General features: G+C 41.7%; 1 protein-coding gene across 3 annotated transcripts in view; it reads left to right on the top strand.

Annotated features, from left to right (window-relative positions):
- Positions 1 to 8,923: 8,923 nt before the first annotated feature.
- The window catches only part of LOC132380147 (forkhead box protein K2-like), a 112,300-nt gene continuing 96,481 nt past the window's right edge, over positions 8,924 to 24,742 (top strand). For all 3 annotated transcript variants that reach the window (XR_009507654.1, XR_009507655.1, XM_059948765.1), the window contains exon 1: positions 8,924 to 9,578. Coding sequence is in view for 1 of the 3 variants with exons in the window: in XM_059948765.1 (XP_059804748.1) it covers positions 9,067 to 9,578 (512 nt within the window). In the remaining 2 variants the exon portion in view is untranslated. The remainder of the gene's footprint in view (positions 9,579 to 24,742) is intronic.

Here is a 24,742-nt window from a genome sequence, read left to right as displayed (position 1 = left end):
ATTGTTGCGTAATCAATCCCATTTACTTGACTTTGTTTACTCACAACATGAAACAGTTTTGAGCTGAAGAACCTGTCTCAGCGAAACAAATATTAACACAAATTGCAAGGAAAAACATTGAACATTCTTCAATAAAAACACAAAATTATGGCAGAACTCAGCAGGCCAGATAGTATCTATGGGAGGAGGTAGTGACGACGTTTCGGGCTGAAACCCTTCATCAGGAGTGAAGTAACATGGGATGGTCGAGGGGGGATAAGAAGCCCCTCGACCATCCCATGTTACTTCACTCCTGATGAAGGGTTTCAGGCCGAAACGTAGTCACTACCTCCTCCCATAGATACTGTCTGGCCTGCTGAGTTCTGCCAGCATTTTGTGTTTTTATTTATTTCCAGCATCTGCAGATTCACTCGTGTGAACTTTCTTCAATGTTGTGTGCTAATCAGCTAATTAAAAGTTATCTGCACAGTCTCCATGAGACCATTGTCTGCATGAGGATATTCAGACATCAGTATCTATCCTTCTAAATGGGTTATGTGAGCATTTTACTACGTTCTCCGAAATTTGTTGCCATTACCATTCTCCTTCTTCGATCCCGCGCTCCCTCGAAAATGGCTTTCCCAATCTTTTCCCGCACATCCTCGTAAAACAAAATGTTAACAATGTTAACCCTAATGGCTAATTCAAAAAGCCTAACTTAATCAATTGAAGTATTTATTTTAAACAGTAAAAAAGAAATAAATACCCAATTATATAATGTAATTAAAGGGACACATTGTACTTTGAGCAAATCTGCAGAAAATAAAATACCTAATAGAATAACTGTATTAATAAAACAATGCATTGTCTGAAACCAGGGATTTACATCTAAATCAGGGTCTCTCTTCCTGCCATCATGGACATTTACACTACATGCTGCATCCACAAAGGAAACAGCATTATGAAGGACCCCATGCACCCCTCATACAATCTCTTCTCCCTCCTGCCGTCTGGGAAAAGGCTCCGAAGCATTCGGGCTCTCACGACCAGACTATGTAACAGTTTCTTCCCCCAAGCTATCAGATTCCTCAATACCCAAAGCCTGGACTGACACCTTGCCCTACTGTCCTGTTTATTATTTATTGTAATGCCTGCACTGTTTTTGTGCACTTTATGCAGTCCAGTGTAGGTCTGTAGTCTAGTGTAGCTTTCTCTGTGTTGTTTTTATTTTATTACGTAGTTCAGTCTAGTTTTTTGTACTGTGTCATGTAACACCATGGTCCTGAAAAACGTTATCTCATTTTTACTATGCACTGTACCAGCAGTTATGGTCGAAATGACAATAAAAGTTGACTTGACTTGACTTGACTTGAAATAATAAATGTACCACGACATTTATTTTAAAACATTTTAGAGCTTCAATATATTTACATTGTCAACATTTCAAGGTACAATGCTACCACAAATTGTAACAATAAACACAGAATGGAAGTCATTGTTGCTAAATTACTGGCTTGCTGAACACTGAAACTGTGCAGTTTTCAGGCCATTTAAAAATTTCCTGCTCAAAACAATGGTTGTTCTGCATAGCTGTAAAAGTGACTGGAGGGAACACTAGGTATCTCTCTAGTGTTTTGAATTTCTGCTACAGCAAGTCCATGTTTTGGAAACACTGAGGTGCGTAAGATTGGTTTTTGTTGGGTATAAGCTGTAATGCAGCAAAATTCTAAAATGTCTCCACTCCTTGATTCCCTAGAATTATAAACTAAGGAAGTGTTCAATATACAAAACAAGAAAATGGAATGTGGTGGAGCTAATGTCAAAAATACAGTACTATTTCTCTAGTCCATGAGTGACTTCAATGTTATTAGTTTGAGGTTTCCAATTTTGATTGTCTCCCTCTGTTTGCCCCCTGTTACTGATTCAGCAATTACAACTTAGATCTGTGTATTGCCCTCATAGTGTGGAGTGTCTGACGGTGATCCACATAAATGAAAGGGGACGTGGCACCATTGCAAATTGAGGTATGTAAAAGTGACTGAAGCTTCAGTTCAAGAGTTAGATTTTCCGATGTTTATAATGGAGAGAAGAGAGGCAATGAGATTTAAGAATTAGGGAGAATTCCAGAGAATGAAGCAATAATATTGGGCTAAAATATGCTGCTCTTATCATTTTTGTTTGCATTTAAATCTACAATTGTTGTTAAATATCTTTAGTTTTCCAAGATATTTAAAAACCAAAGGGCCAAGGGTTTAGAACCTATGACCTGAGGGCGCGACACTAGAGACAGGCTATTTGCTGCAGTCTAACCCCAAAACAATGTACAGCTTTAGTCTTCCAAATGAGCTCTGGCCTGCCTGCTGTAGCCATCCTGTGAGGCAGAGCGGAGAGGATCATGAGCAGTCACAAGGCCTACTGGGCCTCAGGTGGTAGGCCCTGATTTCCAGGCCCTAGAACATCGTGAGGTGTTGATGTCTTAAAACTGTCTGTGGTAATCAGGGGTATTATGGAACAATTCAAATAGATTTATGTATTTAAAAAAATAGAAAGATACTAAATTTAAGTAAGCTACTAGATATTAATTAAAATATAAAGGTAAACAAAATAAAAGATATCATAAAAACATAAACTATATCGATTCAAATGAATGGGTTTGCCTTTCTTGGCCAATCTTGGAGTAAAGCTGAGAGTGAGCTGCAAGGTCTTCTCTGACTATTGAACTGCTGTTGCTAAAGTGACCCCTGAGACATGAGGAGGATATTGCTTGTAGTTTGACCAGTGAGCTTGTTGTAGTCTGGTGAGCTGTTTTCCTGTTTCTTTGGCTTCAGTTTATTGCTCCCTTGTGCATTACTCAATGAGAAATTATTACAGATCAAGAGCACAGAGAAGATGACAACGGTTTTGATACAAATTAGGACATGTACAAGTTCATGTTGGGCTCATAGGAGGTCATTGAAAGTTCACCAGAGGTATACCGTGATAATCAGACCTCAGTATTACTCTGGAATAGATGCAAATACCAGCAACAGGCAGGTTGAAAGGCTAGATAGAGTAGACGTGGAGAAGATATTTCTTATAGTGGAGAGAGTCTGGGACCAGAAGGCACAGCCCTAGAATACAAGGATGACCCATTTGCACAGAGATGAGGAGGAATTTATTTTGCCAGGGATTAGTGAATCTGTGGAATTCATTGTCACAGACAGCTGTCGAAACCTAGTCATTGGGTATATTTAAGGCAGAGGTTAATAGGCTCTTGAGTAGTAAGGCATCAAAGATTACGGGGAGAAGGCAAGTGTCTGGGGCTGGGAAGAAAATAACTCAGCCAAGATTGAATATCAGAGCATATTCAATGGGACAAATGGCTTAATTCGGCTTCTATGTCTTGCTGTTTACATTGAGTTGGAACTGCGTCAGATACTGTTACAAATACTCTGATGTGGGGAAAGAAACTACTTTGTTGCTTTAAAGATTAAACCTATCTTCTCTAAGATCAAAGAATTTGCTCTGAAACTATTGCGGAATACAAAAAGACGGCTATTTTGTTCTTCACTTAATAAATAAGTTATTCAGCAATTCTGCGATACTGCTTACACCCCTTCCTGTTTCCAAGTACAAGAAACACAACTCACTAAAAACCCACAGAATGCAAATCATCCACAGTAATCAATCATCAATAATAATATCAGAATCAATATCAGAAAATTTTGCCACAACAAGCATTTTTACAAACGCCCTTAGAAAAGTCAATCTAATCAGTGAATTTGCTGCTTTAATTCCTAGACTTGCTTATAAATTTGAATAAGCATACCACATTAAAAAGAATTAAACCATCTACCAACTTAGATTGTTATTTTGAACCTTCTGGTAAACAACATTGTTGTAGTATAAGCAAGACTGCATTTTAACTTTGAGTACGTAATGATCCTTGAATAAATAATGTCAGAAAGATTGTTGGCAGCCGTTTCCTTGCCTTTCTAGCGTGTTAACATTGATGATAGCAGGGTTGGATGTACTTTTTCAATGTCAGATTGCTGGAAGTTTGTTTGCCTGCATTTTGCTGGAATGACCTTCTTCTTGTGTAATCCGTAGTCTCAAAGCTGCATGTCCAGATTTTGTAATATTTGCCCTTCAAGTATTGTTGCTGTGACAAAGAAGGAGAGGTTGTGATGGTAACAGAATATCTAGCACGTCTGATCAGTGGACTTTTTAAGCAAATAAATTAATAGTTATATAGAGATGGATTGAGAAGAAATATAAATGAGAGCAGATGAATACAATGTTAAATGAAATACTTTGACATTTAAAGGGAAAGAATAAGACCACTGAAGGAAAAAAGACATAAAAAGTGAAGCAAGGGCATATTTACTGTAAAAGCCCTCGATATCCTGCTTCCTTCACCACCTACTTCCCTCCTTGCAGAGCAAAGATGGAGTTCCCTGGACTTTGCTTACTTTCCAGTTCTGTGTTAAAAACAAAAGCTTCACAACTACTACCACCCGCAACAAGATTCCAAAAGATCATTCCCTTTGCATACGCCTGGTTTGTTGTCCCATCTCTATCAAGCCAGATCCCTTTCAGAGCATTTTCCCATACAACCTCAGGAGATACAACACATTTTCACCTTGCATCCCCTAAGGATCCAAAGAGTAATTCCAAGTAAAACATGGATTTACTTGCAATTTGTCCAGTGTCAGATCTTGCATTCATTGTTCACTCAATTTCACCTCTGAGTTGGAGAAACCAAATGTAGATGGAGTGACCAAGAGCATTCATTCTGCTGGTTTAGCCCTGAGCTTCCTGTTAGCTACCACTTTAATTCTCCAGTTCATTCCCATCTGACCTACCTTCCTCTGGAATCCTGAACTGTCATGAAAAGGCCAATCCCATCTTATCTCTGGACACATTGCGACCTTCCAGACTCAGTGTTGGAGTCAGCAGCTTCAGGTAAGTTACTATAACAGAACTGGGTCATTTCTGTACTAGGCCATCCACATAAATATAAATTTTCTCTTTTCTTTAGTATAGCCTGACATGGTGAGCAATCCTCACATCTCTGCATTTTGCATCTCTCCTATTTTTTTGCTTGTTTCTTTTTCTAACAATCTTCATATGACATTTTCAAGCTTTTTTCTGTTTCTCCATCCAACTGCCCAAATGAACTCCATCAACCAGTTTGTTTCATCAACAACCTATCCCCATGGCAACCTTGACTACATCCAATCAGAGATAACTGCTTTGTACATTCTAACCCTTCCCACTCTCTCTATAATTTTAAATTAACTTGCTATCTCCCTTTCCCAGTTATGGTGAAAGGTCTTCCACATGAGATACTAAGTCTCTATTTCAACAGAGTTCTTTTGACCTCTTCAGTGTTTCCAACATTTTTGCTTTTATTAACTAAAAGGGAGCTTATATGGTAAGCCTCATAGACTATCACCATGTACAGTAAGTGTAATGTTGTCATGAAAATCACATGCAGATTAAAGTGGAGAAGCTGCTCTTTCCAAAGTCACCAGTGGAGCAACATAAATCAGCTAGAACCCCTGATAATTTATTATTGATTAGGTAAGACTTCAGGCTACAAATGTCTGGTTGATTTCTGCATTAATAACATGCATGTTGCTACATTCAGTTACTTTCAGCATCATCTATCAGTGTGTTTAATAACATTGATAAATTTATAATATATATTATATATTTATAATATATACTTTGATTGATAGACTGCAGAATTGCATCAACTGAATATTTAGAAATAATAAAAAACTGGAAAGAAATCTTTTAGTATAACAATCTTCACTCCATTTTTTGTTTAAAGATCAAGTAATTGAGGATTATATTATAAATGAAAAATTGTATGCAGAATAGCTTTAACCTATAAAACTGGGATAGGAAAAGTCAAATTTGATAAGTATTATTTTAACTATGCTGATATTTGGAGAGATTTCAAACATTTAAAGTAACAAAGACTTCTGGAAAATAGCAGAACACTAAAGGAAAGGGAATGGAATTTGTAGATACCAGAAATCTGAAATAAAAGAGGACTAATGAAAGCCCTTCAACATGAGACATTGGTTCTGTTCTACCTGACCTACAGTGTATTTCCAATATTTTCTGTTTTTAGTCTCTGATTTTATACAACTTTGATAGTCTAGTTTACCTTGAGCTGAGATTCCAAACTCATAACCTATCCAACATATACAAAATGCTGGAGGAGCTCAGCAGGCCAAGCAGTACCTATGGAATGGAGTAAACAGTCAATGTTTCGGGCCGGGGACTTTTCACCTGCAAATGTTCTCATGAATGTCATAACCATCCATCACATTGGAAAAATTCTGAAAGTTAGAATTAATCTTTAGATGGAGTGTCAGGGATTAGTCAGAGGTAGCCAACGTGCTTTTGTTAAGGGGAAGTCTTTACTGACAAATTTGACAGAAAATTTCAAGGAGGTAACCAATTGTGTCAATGTGGGTATAATTGATGTTTTAGTATATGTGGGAGACTCGTCATCAAGCATGAGAGCCTATGGGATCCAGAGCAATTTAGCAAGCTGGATCCAAAATTGCAGTGGTGATTACAGGCAAAGAGTTGTTCTTGTGATTGGAAGCCTGTGATCAGTGGTGTACTGCAGTTATCTGTGCTAAAACTTCTGTTCTGTACATTAACAATTTGGAAGTGAACTTAGAAAATATGATTATTAGGTTTACACATAACATAAAGATTAGTGATGTGAGGGAAATAGTCTTTTGGGGTGACTTTTTGGGGATATACAAAATTATAAGAGGCATAGGATGTTTAATAAGAAAATGTTTTGCTTAGCATTGGTATATATGAACAGAGGCATATGTTTAAGGGTGGGGTGGGGAGATTCAGAGAGGATTTTTTTTCATCTGGAAGGTGGTTGAAATCTGGGATGAACTTCCTGAGGGGTGGTGGAGGCAGGTTCTATTTAAGTGAGTGTTTTAAATGTGATACTGTAGAAGTACTGGGAACTGGAGTCAGTATTGGTAGGTAATGGACGGTCAGCAGAGCCAAGGTGGCCGAAACTGTTCTCTGACATGCCTAATTCCACTTGTGATATTAGTCTGATGCCAAGGCCACTGTATAAAGATATGATGTTCAGTTATAAGTACTGTTGCAACGGTCGGGAAGGTCACACGAGTATGTTTGTTTAATTACATAATTCGAGAGAACCCCGCGCATGTGCAAAAGCAGCAAATAAAGAAATCTGCAAGAGCAAACACGAGGAAATCTGCAGATGCTGGAAATTCAAACAACAGCACACACAAAATGCTGGTAGAACACAACAGGCTGGGCAGCATCTATAGGGAGAAGCGCTGTCAACGTTTCGGGCCGAGACCCTTCGTCAGGATTTAGGTAGTTAGTTTATTGGAGAAATTGATACATTCTCATTCATGTTTTTGTTACTTACGGGCATGTTTATTCCGAAGTTTCTCTATTATCTATCCCATCTTCAATAGAGTAGCCAACTGTGGAGCTACTGGTATAATTAAGAAATGCAGCAGTCAATTTGCACACAGCATACCTCACAACTTATTTTAAAATTTCACATATAGTCATAAAAATATATACAAGTAAAACAAAATTGCATATGGCTTCGTTTAAATTTAGAATTGTTTTGTGTACACATTCATAGTGAGGGCCTGTTCCATATATACAAAAGATCATCGCTTTAATACATTGCATAATATTTCTGTGGCTTCCTTAAACAATGTATCTTTGAAGTGTTTGCGGGACTGTACAACTAACCATTTGATGATACCTTAAATGTCTGTTAGCATTACAGACAGATTCATATTATTGTCATATACACCAGGAGGCAATGAAATTCATTGTTTCGATGAATCTCGCAGAATAAACAGTTTGCACGGTAATAATAAACACAACAATAAGTGCAGCGTCGGATGCAGAATAACAGAATGATACAACACATCTCATTTGAAGAGACAATGTAGCACCTTCGCAATATTGACATTTAATGTGTCAACGGATGTAGTCTATATCAAAACGGTTTCTTTTTGCTGCAGGTTTGATACTTTTCCACGTAAAGCTTCAAAGTGCAGGTCTCCGCAGTCATTGTAGGGAGAGTGAAGCAGCAAGCCCATTGGCTGCGCCTCCCCGGGACGCCCCTCCCTTGCTGTTACTCAGTGTTTACAAACACTCCCCGCCTTGGTCACCCGGGCCAGACAGCGTCGCTGACGTCACCGCTTCCACCGAGCACATGTCGGAGGGTGTAAACTGATGCCCGAAACGCGGAGCCGCGCACCCAGCTCTCGCCACACACCGGGGCCCGGGGCTGACCCGCCCACTCCCGGTTTTGTTGGTATTTTTAAAATTTCGGACGCCCTCCATTAGCAAAACCAAAGACCGCAGCTGGCCGTAAAACCCGGACCGACGGAACTTCATTCCACACATCAAAAGGCAGGAAAAATCATGACACCTGACCTCTGTGCATTGATACGTGCCTCCTGCACAGTTGCATGTGCAGTTCCATTATCTTGCCACACATTTAACTCTATGAGTGCTGTAAAATTATGCGAAAATGTCTAATTCGGTTGCACTAAGGGCATTAGTTTGGGAATTATTCTGGATGACTTAACTACAGTTTTATTTCATTAGTTTCTTTACTCAACAATATAGTATTTTAATCTATTGGATGTGAAATTGTTGGGGAAACGAGGCTATTATGCACGTTATTAGAATGAAGGTGGAGTCCTGTCCCTGGGGAACATGCCGTGGTTTATCGCCCTCTTCTCCTTTGCCCAACTCTCCGCAGCCCCGGCCCTCTACTACAATCTAACTTGATGGAGCTTAAAGACCCGCCTCTGTCCTCGTCACTGATTGGCAAGCAGGGCGATCACCCTTTGCCTCGGTACACTTGTCTCGGGGGGAGATTGGCTGAGGGCTGTTGTCGCTCAATCGTAGGTCTGACGTTCTTTCCGGCATCAAGTTTGCTTGCTGTCGTTTCACTCCCCCTCGGCTGCCGCCGCTGCTGCTGTTGTGGAAGAAAAAAAAACCCGTTAATTTTTTTTTAAAAAGAACAGATTAAATATAATCATCCTAAGAATGGCCGCGGCAACTGCCACCACAGCGGGTCTAAGCGATTCGACATCCAGCGCCGTCAATAACGGCAGCGGCAGCAGCACAGACTGCGGGGCTCGGGCCCTGCTGGCCCTCAAGTCGGCTCCTTGCAGCCCGTCCCGGGTTCAGGTTCACTGGGACCCCGAGGAGGACTTGAGTAACGCCTGTGACGGCTCGAGTTCCTCGCCATCGGGCGGCGGGGCGGCCTCTGGGCACCGGCACCAGCCCGGGCCCGAGGTGCTGGCCCGGCTGGAGGGCCGCGACTTTGAGTTTCTGATGAAGAAGAGGAGCGTGACTATCGGCCGCAACTCGAGCCAGGGCCAGGTGGACGTCAACATGGGCCACTCCAGCTTCATCTCCCGCAGGCACTTGGAGATCTTCCGTGGCGGAGAGGCAGCCGCCGCCGGCTTTTTCCTGAAGTGTTTGGGCAAGAACGGGGTGTTCGTGGATGGTGTCTTCCAGCGGAGAGGAGCGCCGCCGCTGCAGCTGCCCCGGGTGTGAGTACGAGGAGCTGGGCTGGGATATTTTTGGGGGTCAGGAATGAGGTGGATTTGCGACGTGGAGCTGGGAACTGTCTTGAGGACCATCCCCTGTAGGCCACGGCCGCAGAAAGCAATCGATAACACATCAGCATTAACCTTGATTTGCCACCCTTAAATCGGCCATGTTCATGCAGTGACAAGGTTTTAATGCACGTGTGGTTACAGGGACCGTTTGGAAATCGCATACTCGTATCAGAAATATAAATAAAGGTTTTTTGATCTAAATGTATAGATGCTAATTATGGTGTATAATATTTTCTGTTTAATCATCTACATAACTACACGTGTGAGCTATGGAATTCAAACACGTGTTGTGGTTTGTGGAAATCCCGTATGTATATATTGACTCTTTCTTAAATATTGATTTAAAGGTGTAGTTTTGCAATTTTTTTTCTGGTGAAGTGTTGGGTATTTAACCTTGCGAGGTCATTAACCTAAGTTACCATGTTCGTAGGACAGGAAAGTGGACTGGGTGTGTTCGTGTTTTCTGACCGATCTCATAGTTAAAGTTGCGAAGTTTTGAGCAATAATTTTGATCGTTGTTACGTGTATGCGATTTTTATTTCTTTAAGCATCTGCATTATCGCAGGTGTTATTTCTCAGTAAGCCATAATCTTCGCCCCCATGCAGATGGGTTCACTATTGCAAGGCCGTGTAAAAGCATTAAAATCACATTTATCGGACAAAAAAGACTATTAGGAAATATTTTAATTGATGTCCATAGTGGGCATACAGCCGTTTAATTTAAAAATCAAAATGCATAGTTGAAATTCCAAACAGGCCCGGCAGTATCTGAAAAGTTAACTACTTTTCCGTGAGGAAAATTTTCAAGACCAGTTCATAATACAGATTACAGTTACACAAGAAAACATCAACTTGCATTGATTTGTACTTGCGTTTTAATGTAATACTTAAAATGGTTTTGTTAGTGTTTGTTGATACATTGTATGATTTTTTTTAACCTTGTTTCATTTTTTTCGAATTCAGTCTGGATCCAATTTGAACTAGAAAAGTGGGAAGATTTTGTGTTAGTTTTTGAATGAGGGTCCAGGAATGTTCAAACTCATCATCCTTGTGCAGGTTGAATAAGGAGTCCTGTCGATCTAAACAAAATTGTATTAGGATGCAAGCACGTTATGGCCTCTTGGAAGGGCTGAACACGGTATCTTTCATACTGACTTTTGATTGTCTCAAGGGTTTGATCGCTGTCAAAATATGTGGAATATCCACTTCAGCTATTTGTGGAATGAAATTGATTAGAATTTAAGAGTGCTTTATTTTTAAGTTTTAAAGTTTAAATTTCTAGCAGATTGCCCACCTCCTAGAGGCACTCTCACTTGTACACCTAAGTCTTTAGTAATGTTCTAATCTTGATGTTAATTTCAGGATGAAGCTGCTTCAAAGAATTTGGTACAAAATGACTTAGAGTTTGAAAATCAGTTTTCATTGGCCAAATCTGTACTTAATAGAATCTTTTGTTCTCTGCAAGTCCGTTAGGCTAACTCGTAAAAACTTATTAATCTTCTATATTAGATTATGCTTCCTACTCCCAGCTGTTTTTATCTTATGATCTGGAAGCCTCTGAATATATTGAAGATCAGTTTTTTTGTTGAACTGATAACTATTTGGGGGAGTAATTTCCTCAACAGGTTATGATTGTATAAGGAATTTTTCACACTCTTGCTTTGTTTCCTTGAATGGCCATGGAAATATTTTCTATTTCTTTATTTTTGGGAGGTTGCTAGACATAGGGTATTGGCAAGGGCGAGGGGAAGGAATAGAAATGGCAGATATGATTCCATGGAGAAACTGGTCTTTTTTTTTCTGCCCATCCGGGTGTCAGGGGAGAAGACAGATCTTGGTTTGATCCTTTACACTGTAATATAATTGTTGAGATATATTTTTGTAAATTAATTGCTCTGCTTTAGCCTTTGATCAAATTTACACCAGTCATGCAAGAGAACTAAGAGAGGATTTAGCACCCAATGAATCAGTGTAACTGTTGCTGGATTAGTCTTTCTTTGAAAAAGAAAGCTCTATATTCATAAGTGGACGTTATTGTTTCCTTGGATTTGTATTACTGTAAACTGTCAAATTGAAGCCATATGTGATCTAGCAAGCATTTGTATTACTCTGCAGTGGACTTTCTCAGTATGGTTGATGTCATTATAACAGCTATTTGATGTTTCCAGTTGAAAGAATAAACATGTAGACAAGAATAACGGGTTTACTGAAACCTGTTAGTACATAATCTTGTATTCCATTAGCTGCCAATTATGCATACTGTTGATGAAAAACTTGTTTTATGAAATAACTATTTTGTTTGGTCCTAGCATACTGTCCTATTTATGTGATTTGCCAAGGAAGAGAGGCACACAGTGTGCTTTATTCTGAGTCTGTTCCACATTGTATCTCTAAATAAGTAAACGGGCTCTGTCCCCAAGTTAAGTAGAGCAAATTCTTTGATAAATTTTTATTAGATCAGTCACTTTAATATGACACTGTCTGGGAAATGGGGTCATGCAACAACTGACTGGAACATGTAACAGTAATAAGCCCAGCCCACCCACATTCAAAGTGATGGTTTGGCATAAGTAACATGACATTTGTATATGGTATGTATATTCTGTGAGTGCATAGACTTTGCCTCTGCTTTCTCATTCTTCATAAGCTTATAACTGCACAAAATTTAGAGAGGAAGATTGACATGTTCATAATCCTGCATTTGTTCGAAGTAACTTTCCTTTCAGTCTGATTTAAATATGTCATAGTAATACACAATACTAGCGATGCACAAGTCATGCCTTTACTAGCTGTAGTCTTAAAACCATTTTGTATTCAGGACATTTTGGGGGCAGTCAAATTTTCATTTAAAATGTGTGCCAGATTCTGTAGCAGTAAAACTTGGAGTTCATTTTCCAAGAAGAACATAAAACTGAAATAGTTGTAATCAACTGAATCACCAAATGGATAATCTAATTCAGCATATTCAAGGGCCCCATGTTTAAGAAGCTGGTCTTCAGCCAATTTAATGCATTGCAAGTGATGCCAAGAAGGAGAAATGTGTACAGAAAGCAACATGCTATGTTGCTGAAGGTCTAAAATATTTTTACATGCATTGTTCCACTACATCTAAGAAATTGGTACCTGTCTGCAAGAAGCAGGACAAATCCAGTCCTGTTGAGGGATTTTGTCAATGGTGCTTTCAAGCATTGATATTTGTTGGTACTTGATTTTTGGGTGTTAGCCAGAACCCTGGACTCAGGCTTCATAATGGCCTTGGGCTAATTGTGGATAACAGTTGAATTGCAGAGGCACATTGAAATTGAGGTATTTTTAGTAAAGAAAAATAGTAATGATTATTTGTGTTATGTAATCTTAGCACTCTAATGAGGCCCTCCATTGATTGGGGGCAACCATGGATGACCTAACTGTCCATATGATACACAAGGTGATATGCAAGCCAGAGCAGTATTATATGGAGAGCAAGCTCTTGCCCATGCAGCAGTCTTCCCCCTTTCCACACAGCTGATGAATCCAAAAGAACGGCAGGGACTGATGCAGTTTGGCACCAGTGGCGTCACAGGACTTACCAGACAGTGTTGAACTCAACATTGGACTGCCTTAGGGGCTCCAACTTCAGATTTTACTTCAGGGTTTACTCCTGAAGCCTTCCACATAAGTGGATGTAGCCGCAAGGCAGTGAAGGTTTGAGATCAGTGTTTTCCCTTTCCTAGATGAGCTGCCAACCTTGGCTGACAAGCCCCATCTGTCTGAAGTGACTGGTTTTAGGGTGCCAGTAACCTACCTTTGCCCCTTCTCCTGACAGTAAAAGCAAGTTTCTATCAGGCTTATTAGTTAAGCCACACATGAAAGCCAGGAGCTGGACTTGGTTGTTTGAGCCTCTTTAGAGGCATACCATAGGGAGCATTTAATAGGTAGTGGGAGCTTATTCCTGCTTCCTCCCCTGGCTACGACAACCTCAAGGAACTAGCACTGTAATATTGCGACTAGAATTATGCAGAGGGGTGTTTTGGGACAACTTTTTAGTGGGTCATTCTTCCACCTGAGGATCAGAATCGAGTGATTTCAAATCCTCTTGTAATGGAATAGTTGATGCCAGCCATGGAGTTGGGGGGATGGATCATCTCCAGACCTAGGGTGTTTCTGCCTAGAAAAAGATTACAGCATGCCAAAGAATGCTGTTGTCCAGCAGGAGATTCCAACTACTTTGCCATTCATCAGATTCTGATCATACACATTGTGGTGATGGTCATTTGTCAGATCAGCAGCAAAGGTGTTGGCTACAGGCAGATTCAGAAGTAATTTTTGGTGAGCTAAGAGGCCATTTCATTGCCATTGGATTCATCTTTACCTTTTCTGTAGGTGTGTAGGTTACATGTGAAGTATTGAATATCTTTTTTTTAAAACACTTGACCCATTCCTAGTTAAAGTTCCACCTATTGGAAAGGTAGATGGAGTACATCTTGTCCTGATGTATCCAAATGCAACTTTTATTAATGTATTTTAGGCATACGTTGATACTGTCATCAGTACTTAATTCAAAAATTAGAACCAATTTGTAACCGTTGTAAGTAGCTTGCAACATGACTACATCATGCTAAAAGTAGTGATGTATGCTGACTTATTACAGTGGCTGCATGCCCTCTACCTTCTGGAACTTAGTCTTTTCATGCAAAAAATCATTTTGTAATATTTTTTCTGAAATATGTGCCAACAGCCAGCCAGATCTTGTCAGGATCCAAGGGATCAATGAAGTTCTAATTGCAACTGTTAATGGGGTGCAGGGTGCAATAGAAATTTCATAAAATGATCATGTCCCGGTTTAATTTTTTTTACTTAAGATTTTTCTTTGACTAAAGGCAGCAGCATTTTAATCCATCAGAACTGCTTAAGATCCTTTTTCAGATCATCTGTAGTTTTGCAGATTGCTAGAGAAACAAGTAAAGTTCAAAGTAAATTTATTATCAAAGTATATCTGTCATCATATACAACCCTGATATTAATTTTCTTGTGAACATAAATCATATTAGAATTAATGAAAGACTGCACCAACTTTGGTGTTCAACCAATGTGCAAAAGACAATAAACTGTGCAAATACAAAAAATAAATAAATAAGCAATAAATATTGAGAACATGAGATGAAGAGTCCTTGAAAGCTAGCCCATATAGATTGTGGGAGCATTTCAGTGATGGGGCAAGTGAAGTTATCCCACCTGGTTCAAGAGCCTGATGGCTGAGGAGTAATAATTGTTCTTGAACCTGGTGATGTGAGTCTTTAGGCTCCTGTATCACCTTCCTGATGGCAGCAGTGAGAAAAGAGAATGACCTGGGTGTTGGGGGTGGGGGTCCCTGATGACGAATGCTGCTTTCCTGTGATGAAAGTTTAGTATTCTGGAAAGTATGGACATTGAATTTGATGAAATAAGTGATATACTTCACCCCCTACCCCCAGTGTGCATTGGTTAGGCATTCAGTACCACTGATAGTTTCCAGTAACTCAACAAAGAAAGGTATTTTTGGTAACCATAAGCCAACACATTCTGAATAGAGAAAGCAGGTTAATTTGATGCATTGTTGCACTGGTACTGGATGTACATCAAGATGAACCACACTACCATTCCATTTGCTGCACCAAAGCAAAGCTGATGTTGACCATGTCCAGTTGGAATCTTAACTTTTGCCTTTATTTTAAATCTATAAAGTAGGAAAGATTATTTTGGCTCTGTCAGTTAAAGTAGTAATAGTCCCATGAAGTACAGTGAAATGTCTATTAAAGGCACCATGTAAGTGCAAGTTGTAATACGTAGAAAATTAATAGGGAATTGTAAAGTCCACAGTGCTAATGTTACATTTTCTTTTGGCTCCACAGGTTCCATCTGGCCTATTTTTGTAATTTTTAGTGTTGATATTCTGAGTTGCAGCGTGATTTCTGCAAATAAGATTCATCAATGTTAACATTCAGTTATGTAGAATAGGAAGTTGATATTCAGCTCACTTGCTTATTTCAACCTTTCCCAACTACTCTTTTGCTCATTCACTTGTTAAAAGTTGTACTCCTGCATTTTTTTGTGAATTCATATAGTGATAGGCAAGTTCAAGCAGTTTTATACAATGACTACCTTAGAGTTCAAGCTGGTTTCCAAATAGTTCTGCAATGTTTTACTGTTTCTTTCCTGTTTATCTATGAAGCATATCATTTTCTTGTTTTCTCCTTCCCTTCCTCTTTTTGTTTCTGAATGAAAAGTTTTCTATGCTTAAATTAAAATACAATTTATAAAATCTTTCTCCCTCACTGATAATACTTCAGACACTTAGTTCCCTGACACTCTTGCTTTAAATAATAGTAACATTCTTAGATTATTCAATTGCTATCTTTGTGGGATTGTTCTTTTGAGCTTTGTTGGTCTGAGGATTTTTTTTGGAGGGTTTTCTTGTAAATGACTCACCGGTTCTTTTGCATCAGCATGTTGAGATGAATGAAATTTTAACAGGATTGAGTTTAACTGAGGCCCTCTGGTATGCAATTAAGCCTATAAATTCAATTCCACACCACTGACTTGGATATTTTTGTAGACTTAAATCATTATTTTTTCCTGATTTCCAATGCAAAAAAGAGTTTTTGGTGACCAACTTAGTTCATCACTGTGCATTATTGGTAGGTTTGAAATATTGCTTGTGTATTTTATGATTACATTAATGATAAGTTTGAAAGCAATGTAACCAAGCTTCCCAATACTCTATTCTACATAGGCTGTATTGGCACAATATGAGATTTATTTTTTCTTTTTATCCAACAGGACAGAGTAGTTAATAGTCAAATAAAAAGAGTGGAATATGGAAATTGGCAACATTTCTTGAGGTTCTCTGAAAATTGATTATGATGGGATGTGCAGTTTGATTGTGTTTGCATTAAGAATATGACCGAGAATTCACATTGTACACTTTCATATTTGAGAGTAGATCAGAAGGAACAGAAGTTATAAGGCAGGCTAATCACTTAAAGGATGATTCAATAAAACCAGACACACTGAAAAGGATGTTAAATTACTGTGTTCTGAGGACTGCTAACGTGAGTGACTTACAAACGTATAAAATACCTCCATTAGGATTTTATTACGCTCTTGTGGCGACCCACTTTCTGCACAGGTGAACTGGCTCACAAATAGCCAGCGTGCGAAGGGAGACTTTGGTAATGCACTTCTGATGTCATTTCTGCCCGGAGAGGGCAGGCACTAGGGATTTAAATGTCAGCGCCGCTAAGTTTGAATAAACTAGTCTTGAAACGTTATTTCAGCGCTGTGTATAGCACATTGCTACATTGGTGACCCCGATGGTCCAAACGGGATTTGGACCAAAGATGACCGACTCTTCATCTGTTCACGCAGTTTCGTTAAAACCACTGACTTTCTGGACGCTGCGACCACGCGTGTGGTTTAGCCAAGCAGAAGCCCAGTTCCAGATTCAGCAGATATCCTCTGATTCCACGCGTTACTACCACATGGTGAGCGGCCTTGACCAGGAGACGGCCGCCCAGGTTGCGGATTTCATACAGTCGCCCCTGGAAGAAGGCAAATATGAAGCATTCAAAGTGCTGCTCATTGGGACCTTCGGCCTCTCCCGACGTGAGTGAGGTGCCCGCCTGCTTCACCTGGACGGTTTGGGAGACAGACTGCCGTCAGCATTGATAAACGAGATGCTGTCCCTGGCTGACGGACACAAGCCAAGAGGGAGAGCATGGCGTCCGTCGGTCAGGTTACCAGGCCACACGCCCAACAGCAGACCAGACCAGGCCCGGCAGGGGGGCGCACACAACACAGAGGCAGGAGTGAGGAGGCCAGTGAACAGTGGTGTTTCTACCACCAGCGGTGGGACACAAAAGCCCGCCAATGTTGACCGCCCTGCAAGGGCCAGGGCCAGCTGCCACTAATGACTATGTGGCTGGCCACCAGGACATCCTCTTCTACGTCTGGAACAAACAGTCGGGACGCCGCTTCTTGGTCGACACCGGAGCGGAGATCAGCGTCTTGCCCCCGACGGGGTACGACACCCGCAACAGGAAGCCGGGACCCACCCTGAGGGCCGCAAATGGCAGCACGATACGGACCTACGGCACCCGTACAGTGCAGCTGCAGTTCGGCGCCAGCCAGTTCACATGGGACTTCACACTGGCCGAGGTGGCCCAACCACTCCTGGGAATGGACTTCTTGCGAGCTCACAGCCTGCTGGTCAACTTGCAAGGGAAAAGACTGATACATGCCAAGACTTTCCAGAAGTTCTCCCTGGGTGAAGCCAAGTTGCCGGCCCCACACCTGGACTCCATCACGCTGTCGGACAACGAATTCACCAGAATCCTGGTGGACTTTCCATCGATTCTGGCACCACAGTTCACGTCAGCCATGCCCAGACACGGGGTACAGCACCACATTCTGACCCAGGGACCACCCCTCCACGCCCACGCATGAACGTTCTCCCCGGAAAAGCTCCGCCTGGCGAAGGAGGAGTTCAAGAGGATGGAGGAATTGGGGATTGGACAGAGGTCCAACAGCCCATGGGCCTCCCCCCTGCACATGGTGCCCAAAGCAGCCGGGGGTTGGAGACCATGCGGCGACTACCGCAGACTGAACGAGGCTACTACACCAGATCGCTACCCCGTGCCGCACATACAGAACTTTGCAGCAAACTTGCATGGGGCAAGAATCTTTTCCAAAGTAGACCTCATCCAGGGATACCATCAAATCCCGGTGCACCCTGAAGACATCCCCAAAACAGCACTTATCACCCTGTTCGGCCTGTTCGAGTTCCTCTGAATGCCATTCGGCCTGAAGAATGTCGCACAGACGTTCCAGCGGCTAATGGACGTGGTGGGACGCAACCTGGACTTTGCGTTCATCTATTTGGACGACATCCTTATAGCCAGCAGTTGTCGTCAGGAGCATCTGTCCCACCTCCGCCAGCTCTACTCTCGCCTGAGTGATATCGGCCTCACGATCAACCCGGCCAAATGCCAGTTCGGTCTCGAGACCATCGACTTCCTGGGCCACAGGATTACCAAAGACGGGGCAACACCTCCACCTGCCAAGGTAGACGTGATCCGCCACTTTGCCCGGCCCAGCACGGTCAAAGGCCTACAGGAGTTTGTTGGTATGGTGAACTTCTACCACTGTTTCCTCCCCTCAGCAGCCCGTATCATGCACCCTTTGTACACCCTGATGTCGGGTAAAGGCAAGGACATTACTTGGGACGAGGAGGCCGCGGCCACTTTCGTTAAAGCTAAGGAAGCCTTGGCAGATGCTGCAATGTTGGTGCACCCCAGAACGGACATTCCGACTGCCCTCACGGTGGATGCATCCGACACAGCAGTCGGTGGGGTGCTGGAGCAGCTCATCGAGGGGCGCTGCCAACCCCTGGCGTTCTTCAGCAAGCACCTACGACCACAGTACAGTGCTTTCAACCGGGAGCTGTTGGCACTGTATCTGGCAATCCGGTATTTCAGGTACTTCTTAGTTCACCGCATTCACGGACCACAAACTGTTGACCTTCACGTTCACGAAGGTGTCCGATCCCTGGTCAGCTCGCCAGCAGCGACATCTGTCCTACATCTCCGAGTACACAACGGACATCCAACATGTCTCAGGAGAGGACAACGTCGTGGTGGATGCACTCTCCAGACCACCCTGTCCCTGGGGGTGGACTTTGCAGCACTGGCGGAGGCGCAGCAGGCAGACGACGAGATGCCCAGCTACAGGACCGCAGTCTCGGGTTTGCAGCTGCAGGACTTTCTTGTAGGCCCAGTTGATAGGACCCTCCTGTGCGACACGGCTACCGGCCAACCTTGCCCCATCGTCCTGGCAGCCTGGAGGCGACGAGTTTTCGACCCCATACACAGTTTGGCGCACCCATCTATCAGGACAACCGTCCGGCTGGTCTGCGGCAAGTTCGCATGGCACAGACTTGGCAAGCAGGTCAGTGAATTGGCCAGAATGTGCGTGCAGTGCCAAACAGCCAAGGTGCAGCGGCACACTAAAGCCCCACCGCAGCAGTTCGAACCCACCCACTGGAGGTTCGACCACATTCATGTGGATATCGTGGGCCCCCTACCAGTGTCCCGAGGAGCGCGGTACCTCCTAACTATGGTAGACCGGTTCACGTGGTGGCCAGAGGTGGTCCCGCTCACTGACACATCTGCCGATTCCTGCTCCCAAGCACTGATTGCAACCTGGGTAGCATGCTTCGGGGTACCGGCCCACATTACCTCCGACAGAGGCACCCAGTTCACCTCCAGCCTGTGGTCGGCTGTGGCCAGCCTGTTAGGAAAGCAGCTGCACCACACAACTGCCTACCATCCACAGTCGAACGGACTAATGGAACGCTTCCACTGTCACTTGAAGTCGGCTCTCATGGCCCGCCTGAGAGGACCTAACTGGGTGGATGAGCTTCCCTGGGTCCTGCTTGGAATTCGTACAGCGCCCAAAGAGGATCTGTACGCCTCGTTGGCCGAGTTGGTGTACGGCGCACCCCTGGCCGTCCTGGAAGAGTTCATACCAGCCCCAAGGGGGCAAGAGGAAGAACCCGCAGCAGTCCTGGACAGACTACGCGAGAGGCTCGGCAACCTGGCCCCCGTACCAACTTCACAGCACGGACAGACTCTGACCCATGTACCCAAAGACCTGCAGAACTGTAAGTTTGTGTTTGTACAAAGGGGCGGACACTGGGCACCGCTACAGCGGCCGTACGAGGGGCCGTTCAAGGTGATCAACAACAACGGGTACGTTCTGGATATTGGGGGGAGGAGAGGAGGTTTTCACGGTGGACCGACTCAAACCAGCCCATGTGGACGGCGCAGCCGGTCGAGGTTCAGGCACCGCGGCGCAGAGGCAGACCTCCCAAACAGAGGCTGATCCAGACTATGGACATTGGGGGGTGTATCACCAGTTCTGGGGGGAGGGTTATGTAGCGACCCACTTTCTGTGCAGGTGAACCGGCTCACAAATAGTCAGCGCGTGGGGGGAGACTTTGGTAATGCACCTCTGACGTCATTTCTGCCTGGAGAGGGTGGGCGCTAGGGATTTAAATGCCAGTGCCACGAAGTTTGAATAAACTAGTCTCGAAACAACTTACCGACTGCGTGTCGTTATTTCAGCGCTGTGTGTAGCACATCGCTACACTCTAAGCATTTCCCCATAAGATCATTAAGCTTGCAGGTACATTTTAAATATAAATTCTTTCCATTATTATACTGACATTGTTCTGATAATTAGATGATCTTTTGTCCCTATGAAATCAGCTTGGTCATTTCTGTTTTTCTCTGTCCCCTCCCCTATGCATGTCCCAGTTTATTTGTTTTTTTCACAGCATTCCCAATAAAGTGAAAAGAACCTAATTTCCCTCTGGGCCACCAAGGTAGTTAAAATTGAAACAGTTTCTCTCTTCTCAGAACAACCACTCTTTTCAGAAATCCCCTTTATACCACACTGTGATAATTATTACACTGTTTCTAGCTTTCTATTTTCCAATTCTTGTATGTATTATTGGCTTCTGTATACACTTTGTTCAATCAAGGCAAAGCTTAAATCAAGAATTACATGTGTCATCATCCTCTGAATCTTCATCTATTAAAGTGTTGTCATCTTAATTTTGCTACTAATCCATTGTAGATTAACCTGATGCATTCACTGGAAATGCTTTTTTTTAGGATCAGTCTGTAGCTTTCTCTTCATTCTACACACATGCTGATTGTGCTCTGCCATTCTTCTGTCTGTTATCTATGTGTTGCTTGGTTGTTTACACTAATTCCATGTCTCTATCTCTGGTTTAACAGGACTGTTCAGTTTCAATTTCAAGCCTCTGTGGCACATATACCATTAAAATTATAAGACCAGCTTGTCAGTAATCCCTGGCTCAGTTTGTCTGAAACACATCATTATTTCTTGCGCCCACAAATTAAGTTCACTCATTTAAGCATCTTGATGGCCTCACTTTTCTATTGGTACGCACTTCCAACTGCACTGACTGAATTCATTCTCTTAGGCTGCAGCCCTCTTTCATTTGCCTTTGATTGCTTGAACTTTTGTACCTTGTAGTTAATTTGCCACACCAAATTATTTTAAATTGAGTTTAGAATGCTTTTCTATGATTGAGCTATCAGATAAGTGCAAATTAGTACTATTCAAATAAGCAGATGTTGATGTAGGAACCTTTTGCAAAATTTTGTTTCATTTTTGCACTTATTTGCCACTTTGGCACCACATTGCTAAACAGTCCCTATTTATTTATATTTGTAATTTATAAATTTTTCTTCCGCAAAACAAAAAAAATCGCATCATATTTTAGTAGTAATAAACCTGGTCCTAATTATAGATGTTTGGAAACAGAAATTAGATTTGCGTATTAACGTGTCTTTCTCCTGGATAACTACAGTATACAATTTTACTGGTGGCCAAGGACAGAGCTGTGGAGTTTAGTGTTGTAATATTAAATTGCCCTTATTATTCAAAATACTGGAATCAACCAATTAGAATTTCCACATAGGGTTCTGCTTATTTTTCCTTTTCATCTGTATATACAGCAAAGTAACATCATCTTGATTTGCTTTTGTATGTTTAATTATATAACAGGTTGAAGCAAGGATTTAAATATATGGACACCAAAGCTGTGGAGTCATGTGGCATTTATCTGGATGATCAGTGCTTTACCAAAAACGCCTGGACAATGTACTGGAATGATAATTGCAGTCTTTTGCATGGATTTCTCTTTTGAAACAAGTTTTAATTTACATTATACTCTAGTAGTTTAGTTTTCCGATTCGGTATTTGAACATTTAAATGGGAAAGGTACTGATGAATGTGATGTCAGTAAGATGAAAGAGCTGATTGTGGACTTCAGGAAGGGTAAGACGAAGGAACTCATAGAGGGATCAGAAGTGGAGAGAGTGAGCAGCTTCAAGTTCCTGGGCATCATGATCTCTGAGGATCTATCCTGGTCCCAATTTATCGATGTAGTCATAAAGAAGGCAAGACAGCAACTATACTTTATTAGGAGTTTGAAGAGATTTGGCATGTCAACAAATACACTCAAAAACGTCTATAGTTGTACTGTGGAGAGCATTCTGACAGGCGGCATCACTGTCTGGTATTGAAGGGGCTACTGCATGTGACTGAAAGAAACTGCAGAAGGTTGTAAATCTAGCACCCAGGGTATGCCCTTTTCTCACTGTTACCATTAGGTAGGAGATACAGAAGCCTGAAGGCACACACTCAGCAATTCAGGAACAGCTTCTTGCCCTCTGCCTTCCGATTCCTAAATGGACATTGAAGCTTTGGACAGTACCTCTCTTTTTTCTAATATACAGTATTTCTGTTTTTGCACTTTTTAAAATCTATTCAATGTACATAATTGATTTACTTATTTATTATTATGTATTTTATTTTTTTCTTCATTTGCTACATTATGTATTGCATTGAACTGGTGCCGCTAAGTTAACAAATTTTACATCACATGCCGGTGATAGTAAACCTGATTCTGATGAAACTATATAAAAGAATCAACTAAAATAGTCATTTATAGACCAGCCGAAACAATACTGGCACATTACCCTTTGAAACCATGTATCATTAAGTCAGCAAACTGTGGATGGTCTTTCTGCACTGTCATTTTAAAAACTTAAGCCATTGGACATAAAAGAACACCACAGTGAGTGAACAAAATGGCTTTTTTTGTAACGGAGGTTTATATTGTCAACCACTCTGCACTTTTTTCCCTCTATGTATATTTGAACAACAATAGAAGAGTTCCGCCCAGCAACCATACCAGCAGTAACATAAAAAGGCTTCCATTGCATGTATTTTTAAAAAGTGGTGCTTGTTGGTTGGCGTGGATGGAAAGGAAAAATGTCTGAAATTGTAGAGCTTGTCTAGAAAGCAAGGGTGAAAATCATTTGGGCTGTATATTTAAAAAACATAATGAACATTGACAGCCAGAATTAAGTTTTTACGAGGTGACTTCAGCTTGTAAAAATTGCATGACCTACTGTTATATGGCCAGATATAATGAGAGGTGATGGATGTTATACTCCAACATCAGTTCCTAACCTATGCTTGCTATCCCATCAATATTTATTGCAGTTTCTAATGTACACTTGGAGGTAGATGGCCTCTTGTTCTGATTACTACCTGGCTTTTTGTAGGCTGCCACCATGGCAGACCATGGATCTGATAATCTTTCCCTCAGAAGCAGGAACCATCATTTAGCAATCCCGTCAATGAAAAATCAACAGAAAATATTCCACTGGCAGGATATCGGAATTGGACTTGTGAATTGCGTCAGCAAATGGAGAAGCTAATGGATACAATACTTGAAAGGACTACTTTAAAATTAGCACCTGCATGTAAAGGCACTAGATGTAACTTGATTTATATTTTTTCTTTGTATTTATTACCCTTTGAGAATGTCTAAAAATGTTAGTGTTTCGATCATTGAGCACAGAGGGCTGATCATCTTCCATGATGATGATGATGAATTCTGGTGTGGTGCAAACTATTGTTGTTAAGTGCTTGGCTCTACAAGTTAGAACTGATGGATTAAAAATCTTAGGAAAAAATTCTTATTTAATCTTGTATTATAAGCTATCTTTCATGTAGATTCAAAACTATGACAAGAAACAACACCTCTTATCAAGCCTTCAACCAGATGACATGAATGTCGATTTCTCTTTCTGGTTTAAAAAACAATGCCCTTCCCCTCCCCTCTTCTATTCCCCACCCTGGCCTGTTGCCTCCACTCACCTACCTACCCACCTGGCTTCAGCGATCGCTTTATAGCTATCCTTTTTCCCCTCCTCACACTTCTTTCTTCTGGTGTATTTCCACTTCCTTTCCAGTCCTGAAGAAGGAACTCTTCCCCCCCCCCCCCGAAAATGTCAACTATTTGTTCATTTCCACGGATGCTGCTTGACCTGTGGAATTCCTCCAGCACTTTGTGGGTGTTGCTTTGATTTTCCAGCATCTGCAGACTTCTGTGTTTACCACTTCTCAATATTAGTTGTAGTTTGTAATGGAAAGCTGATGTAAAAGCTGGATTGGGGAAATGGGTGCTTTGA

Source organism: Hypanus sabinus, chromosome 23 (assembly GCF_030144855.1).
Source record: "Hypanus sabinus isolate sHypSab1 chromosome 23, sHypSab1.hap1, whole genome shotgun sequence".
NCBI lineage: Eukaryota > Metazoa > Chordata > Chondrichthyes > Myliobatiformes > Dasyatidae > Hypanus > Hypanus sabinus.
The sequence above is the reverse complement of the archived record's forward strand: the minus strand, read 5'-3'. Positions and strand labels throughout refer to the sequence as shown.